The sequence below is a fragment of the Austrofundulus limnaeus genome, unplaced genomic scaffold (genome assembly GCF_001266775.1).
Source record: "Austrofundulus limnaeus strain Quisiro unplaced genomic scaffold, Austrofundulus_limnaeus-1.0 Scaffold204, whole genome shotgun sequence".
Lineage (NCBI taxonomy): Eukaryota > Metazoa > Chordata > Actinopteri > Cyprinodontiformes > Rivulidae > Austrofundulus > Austrofundulus limnaeus.
In genome coordinates, this window is record NW_013952606.1 from 765,773 (window position 1) to 772,978 (window position 7,206).

The window sequence follows — 7,206 nt, forward strand, 5'->3', positions numbered from 1 at the left end:
ATATATATATATAAATGCATATGTATGTATTTCAGTAGCAACATTTCAAAGCTTTTACAAAGTCAAATACACTTCAGTGCATCGTGGTTTAAGTTTCTGCTCAGTRTGATAAAAATCACACTGATAAATGAATTATTTTCACTCTATATAATGTTTTTTACGTCCATAACTTTAGCCTTGAATCACCTGCCAGACTTTATTCGAACTCGGCCGGCAAAGTCCCTCTGACATTAATTCATTTAGTGAATAATAGATCACCTCCGCTCTAAATCATGCTGCAGGCGAAGAAGAGAAAAACAGTTTAAAGCTCATTAAAGCTAACATCAACAGAAAGTAAAAACGAATAAATATTTTATCATTCCTCTTTCAGTTTATTGGTCATTTAAAATAAAGTATTTCTGACAGAGTCTGAAGTGCATGCTTTTATTTTGAAAGTTTATTTAAGCTTCTGATGTTATTGTTTTAACTTGAACAATAGGAACAGAAGCTAAAATTAGCAAAAGGTATTGCTAAAAGCAGCAAAACCATGACTAATAACTCAAGATACCAAACCTAAAAGCTAAATATAGCCAAACAGTAACTCAGAGCTAAATGAAGCAAAACATTAGCTACAAGTTAAAAGTACCAATGGCTAATGCTAAAGGTAGAAAAACATATCTAACCAAAAGTAGAAAAACAGCAGCTCAAAGCTTAATATATCAAATCTTATTGAAGCTAAATACAGCAAAACTGTAACGTAAAAGCTAACTGTAGTGCAACATTAACTACATGTTCAAACTAGCAAATCAGTAGCTAAAGTTTTTAGTTTGCAATGTTAAAAGTAGCAAAGCTACAACTAAGTCACAAAACCTTAGCTTGAAGCTAAATACAGCAAAACTAATGCAAAGGCAAAACATTAGCTACAAGTTAAAAATACCAAAACAATAGCTAATGCTAAAGGTAGATAAGCATATCTAACTAAAAGTAGCAAAACATTAGCTACAAGTTAAAATAAGCTAAATCATAGCTAACAGCCAAAACTTGCTTAACAATAGCTAAAGGTTCAGATTTTCAAAACAGATAAAGCTAAAAAGAACAACCTTGTAGCTAAAAGCTCAAAGTGGCCAAACAGTTGCTAAAACATCTGACCAAAATGGCTATGATTTTGTTAATTATCTAATATAAAACTCTAGTAATAAAGACAGCAGGTTACCTTTTAGTTATTTATTTCCTTTAATTTGTTTGTTTTTTCTGATATTGCTGATGAATTTGTTCAACCCTAAAGACATYATGTTTTTGGTTTTATGTGCTTAATCCTAAAATCTTTGCAAATGCAAGCTAATATTMAACTTTTCTCAGAATCTGTCAAAAGTACAGCTGCTTCAGATGAAACAAATGTAATAAATTATTGTTCTGTGACTGAAACTTCAATAAAAACAAGCAGATCAGCAGCATTTTCTGCTTTTTCTYTTTTCCTCGACCATAAATCCCTTAGAAGAACCCTCCCTTTGCCATTAACGAGCTCTCCAGTCGGTAGCAGGACAGCTACCAGTAATCAAACACACAAACAGCCGAGAGCAGTGGCCTGGTCACACTGAGCTTTTAAGCTGCACAACACATTAGAAAGAAAAAGTATCTGATTCAGTTGTGTGAAGACAGCCTGGAGACACGAAGAACAAAGCTCAGCACTGATTCATTGATCAGACAGAGATGGAGGTACTTCACAGGACCCTCCGTCACTGTGAGCCACTCAGGAGACAAGAAAAAGGGAGACTTCTTGTAAAAACGCAGAGAGAGCAGAGAAAATAAAACTTCAAATAAAACATGCCAGTATTCACTGATCAGGTTTTATGAACTAAAACAAACAAAAAATCATACAAAAGAAAGACAGATGATTTAAACAAGACAGGCTGGTGAAGCTGTACGTAATATGATGGACTGAACGTCAATTTTACTGTAGTTAGCCACATGCTAGTTTGCCTATTTAGCATTGATTACTTTTATTCATGTTAAGGGTTAGGGGTTATACAGGCTAACTATCACTAATACAGGGGAAACAATTTGTGGTAAGTATAATAAACTGCAAATGAATTTGCTTTTGTTAGCAACATGCTTGTGCAATCAGATTAACTAGCTGGTCAGTCTGTGGTAAATACAAGAAATTGCAAATGGATTTGCTGTAGGTAGCAAATTTATTGCTAATTAGTTTTTTTAGTCTTCCCCAGGGCAGCTGTAGCTACAGTGTAGTTTACCCTCATCAGTGTGTGAATGAATGATGCATGAAACTGTAAAGTGTCTACGAGGGTCTCGAAAAGTGCTATATAAGACTAATGCATTATTATTATTATTATTATTATTATTATTATTATTATTATTATTATTATTATTATTATTTATGTAAACAATGTCATTAGGCCAACTAGTGCAATATATGGTAATTGGTAATGCTGGTTAATCAGTTTGTAATAACTACACTAAATTGCAAATTTTGATGTAGTTAGCCACAAGCTATTTAGCTTATGTAGTACAAATTATGTTTACTCGTAATTAGCACCACATAGGCTAAGTGCTAATGCTGGTGTCTCAGTTTGCTGTAAGTCTAATGGGCTGCAAACACACTGAGCTGCTGTTAGCCACATGCTAGTTAGCTTATATAGCACAAACTATGCTAACTGGTAATGCTAGTGGATCATATTGCATTTATAAACATGATAAACTGCAAACAAATGTTGCTGTTGTTAACCAATGCCAGTTAGCTTCTACAGTGCTACTTTCTTCAAGTAGTTAGCACCATATAAGCTAACTATCACCATACAGGCTAAGCAGTGAATTGCTTTAAATATAAGGGATTGAAAACAGTTTTTGCTGTAGTAAACTACATGCTAGCTCGCCTATAAAGCACTAAAACATGTATTTATGATGAATTACCTATGTTTGCCACAAACAAGCTTATACTATGTGTGATATGTTTGTAGGTCCTAAAAGTGGCTCATTAGTGTGTGCAAAATATCAGGGTAAAGCTAAGAACAATGAATTAAAAAGGCTTTTAACAACTGAGTTTCCACTTTTCAGCACCGATGTGCAAATAAACAAAGTTTCATTAAATGCACACATGGCTTTTTGTCTAGTTAGGACGAGACTTCAGGCTTAATTATCTTACCCAACCAATTAAAGCCCCCCGGTAATGAAATTTCATCGCAATATAATTAAAGAAGCTATTTTTATTCAAACCTACCAACCCTTTCCGAGCACAAAACATTGCAGCATTTGCAAATGCTGGATAATTTAGCGAGACAACATGATTATACCTTCGCTGTGAGAGGAACTGTGTTCCTTTTTGTGCATCTTTTCCCTGTGTGTGTGTGTGAGGGAACAGATAATAACTGATGCTGCAGGCAACAAAAGCTAAACAAAAAGAGAAAAAAACAATTTTTGAAGCCTTTTAAACATYCAGAAACACAATGAGATTGATGCAATCTGCAAAATGACAGCTGGAAACTATTTAAAAAGTAATTGCATCTACAGCTGCATGTCTACACAGCTGAGAAAACAAACTCATCAACAGCTAAAAGTGATGCTTTCGACTTTATTGCGGTTGTTGCTATGGCTCTCTTCTTCATCAATCAACCCCCAACTTTTCTTTCTCCACATTTGATACTTCATGTTTTGTTGTAGAGCCTTTAAAATCCAGCAGAAGTAGTGAAAAACATCCTGTCGCTGGTGTGGGCCGACCCATCGGGTCTACCCTGCAGCTCATCAGCTCATATTTCCACCAATTTCACCCACTTAGCAGCTCAAAATATTGCAAACGCCCAACGAATCAGGAGAATGTGATCAAATCTGTGATCAGCCTCTGTCTTTCTTTTGAACAGTTGGCATTATCTGTCATTTCCCAGTTTCAAAATTCTGAATTACTTTKCCTAAACCATTGGGGAAAAGGAAAATTAGCATGTTCATGCTGAAAAATATGGACGTCCTGATTCTGCTTCTCAATGTAGGCAGAAAAAATATCAAAGATCTGAAAGAAACTAATAATTTAAAACATTGTTGCACTCTGATGGGATATATTTGGTATTATTGTTAATATTTGCAAAACAAAAAAACGAATCATAGGAAAAAAACAGCTTTAAATCAATGCATTATTTAGTGTAGCTGAAACTCATAACCAGCAACAACGTTGTTGTCTGTTAGCAAAATATCTCACGAACCACTAGATGGATTTTAACAAAAAGAGTTAATTGCGCTCAACTTGCAGATTCTCCACAGGTTATCAGTTCTAAATGTTTGTTTTGGGACCAGAGCTCGATGTGAGGCAAAGGTCGGCTCAACAAAAAGCGGACACGTTGTACGCCGAAAAAAAAAAAGGACGCGTCGGGGCGCGACTGTATCTGGCCTTTCCTCGTTTGACAAACAGCTCCGGTGACCTTTTTACTRGGTTCAGTTCCAAAATGTTAAGCACTTCCTGGAAAACGGGCATCCGCTTTTATAAGATGAGTTCATTTCAGAAAGACTGAAAGCTTAGGAGAAAACGGTGCCTTGTTAGCACGTCCGAGGCCTAATTGTGGAGCCAGAATGTGTCTCATTATCTATAAGAGGCTGGCTCTGACACATTGGGTTTAATGAAGATTACTGTATGGGATAATGGTGTAACGACAGGCAGGGAGAAGGATGAAACAGCCAAAAATCGCTGAAGTGCTTGGTTTCCTCAACATATTAGCCATGATAGGGCGTAGGTTTGACACAGTTATGAAAACACTAAAGACATGCAACAAAATAAGAGCATCTCCTGGTAACACTTTGGGAACTTTGCCTTTCGAATCAATGTAATCTTCACCATAAGCAAGCGGAGCAACACCCTCATTACAGAGGACAAGGACCGGAYTCCTTGATGAGATTATGTCACAAAAAATGTTTCTTGTTTCTAAGAGATGAATAACTATGTTGAGAAATGAGCCATTATCCAGAGTTAAGTTCTTGAAGGATTAGGATATACAGTATATATTCCCTAAAGTCAAAATAATATAACTCATTGTCTCAAGAAATCAAGTATTACTTACGTTTAAAGATAAATACATTTATCTCACAAAAACAAGCAGTTATTTTGATGTAAGATGTTAAAAACTGAAATACATGTCCTTTGTTGGCTTCCATACTTTTTAAAGTCAACGTAAATAAACATTTTAACTATTTTTTTCAAGAAAACAACCTCAGTATGACGTATAAAAATTATATTTTATTGAAAAAAGATGTGTTGTTTGTTGTGAGAAAAAGGTCTTGAAATTTCTAAACATGTCATTGACTTCCACGCATCTTGAAATCAAGATAATTAAATACACAAGGTATTATTTTAAAATTGGTATATTTAAAAATGTCATTTACTTATGAAAACAAGTGTTTGTTATTTTGAGATGTTTTAAGTTTAATTTCTCTGTGTCATTTCTTGGCTTTCATACTTTTCAAGTCAAAATAAAGAAAAGTATTATCTAATTATTTACAAAAAACAAGCTCTGAATGACACACAACAAATAAATAATTTGTTTTTTTAAAGAAACAGTTTGTTTTCTTTACATGTCATGAAACAACTTTATAAACACTGCTTCAATACATTTCAACTTTCCAATCAGATTAGTTTTGAAAAGAGTTTTTATTAGTCAACATGTCATCCCAATCTAATTCATAAGAACCTATATTTTTATTTTATTTTGCATGAATAAAATAAGGATCGACTTCTCACCCAGCCCGACTCCCACGATGATCCTCCCCGCCAGGAGCGCCTCCTTCCCGGGAGCGGTGCTCAGCACGACCCCTCCGACCGTGAAGAAGAAGCTGGCCAGCAGGATGCAGACCCTGCGCCCGAAGAGCCCGTTCAGGAAGCCGCCCAGCAGTGCGGACAGCGCCGCCGCGACCACGGTGCTCGATATGAGCAGCTCCTGCCACAGGGCGCTGAGCTCCAGCTCCCGCTTCAGCATCAGCATCGCCCCGGAGATCACCCCGGTGTCGTAGCCGAACAGGAAGCCGCCGAGAGCCGAGAACACCGCCAGGACGTAGACGAAGCCGGGCGTGACATCCTGCTGGAACTGCTTGCGGGCAGCCCTCTCCAGGTCCCCGGTGGAGGCGGTGGAAGAAGCGTCCGGAGCTGGGGCTGGGGCAGCGGCAGCGGCGGAGGCGGAGGCGCCCTGTCCGCTGATGCTGCCGCTGGACGGAGCCTTGATGAGGCTCCGCTCCCCTCCGTCGTTCGCCCTCTTCCAGCGCTCGCCCATCAGGTTGCTCATACTTCGCAGGGTGTAGTCATGGTCGACCTGCTTTCGCGACATAAATGCAAAACACAGACGCTCCCAAATGTCASCTCAAAACTGGAGTAAAAGTTCGTAATCCAGTTTTAAATCTGGGAAGTTGTTTTTATCTATGAGCGCATCCCCAGTGGTCCTGATGGGAGAGTTGGAGAAAAGTGGAGAGGAAAGGTGAGACAGAAGGAGGTGTAGTGAAACCAGTTCGTCACCACCAGCGTCGGCGTGACGCAAAGAAAGATTGTTTTGGTAACGTGGTGAAAAGAGAGATCAGGAATTAGACGGCCCCGTCTCACTCAAATCATTAGGCTTTTATTCGGAGGTCAGTAATTAGACGGCCCCATCTCACTCAAATCATTAGGCTTTTATTCGGAGGTCAATAATTAGACGGCCCCATCTCACTCAAATCATTAGGCTTTTATTTTGAAAACAAATTGCACATGAGCTCAAGMAACATTAACGAACCAAAGAAAATACTTTTTTATTCAAAATGTGATGTCAGTGCTGAGAAATTAAAAACTGAGTTTGTTAAGATAAAAAGGAAAATATCAGCTAAAGGTTTTTAGAGCAAAATGCTAGAAAATCAACAACAATCTAACCAAAAGCTAAATGGAGCAACAAACACTTTGAAAGCTGACATTTGCAAAAGGCCAGTTAAAATGGAAAAGTAGCAAAATGCTAGTTAAACGTAATTAACAAAATGCTTAAACCTAAAATAACTAAAATGCTATCTAGAAGCTAAAAGTAGCTAAATAATAGCTAATGGTACCTGAAGGCAAATAGCTATGGTGAGCACTGACTAAAAGCTAAAAGACTTGCTATAATGCAAAAGTCTAGCAAGAATAATCAAAAGGTTAGCTAGAAAATTCAAAAAGCAAAGTAAGAGTAGCTGACACCCCTAAATAAATAAAATTAAAATTAATAGTAGAATAATATAGCT

General features: G+C 37.3%; 1 protein-coding gene across 1 annotated transcript in view; it reads right to left on the reverse strand.

Moving 5' to 3' along the window:
• The window catches only part of slc2a13a (solute carrier family 2 member 13a), a 44,355-nt gene extending 37,573 nt beyond the window's left edge, over positions 1-6,782 (reverse strand). Inside the window, exon 1 of the mRNA XM_014018865.1 lies at positions 5,714-6,782. Coding sequence (XP_013874319.1) covers positions 5,714-6,293 — 580 coding nt within the window. The 5' untranslated portion in view covers positions 6,294-6,782. The remainder of the gene's footprint in view (positions 1-5,713) is intronic.
• Positions 6,783-7,206: the final 424 nt, after the last annotated feature.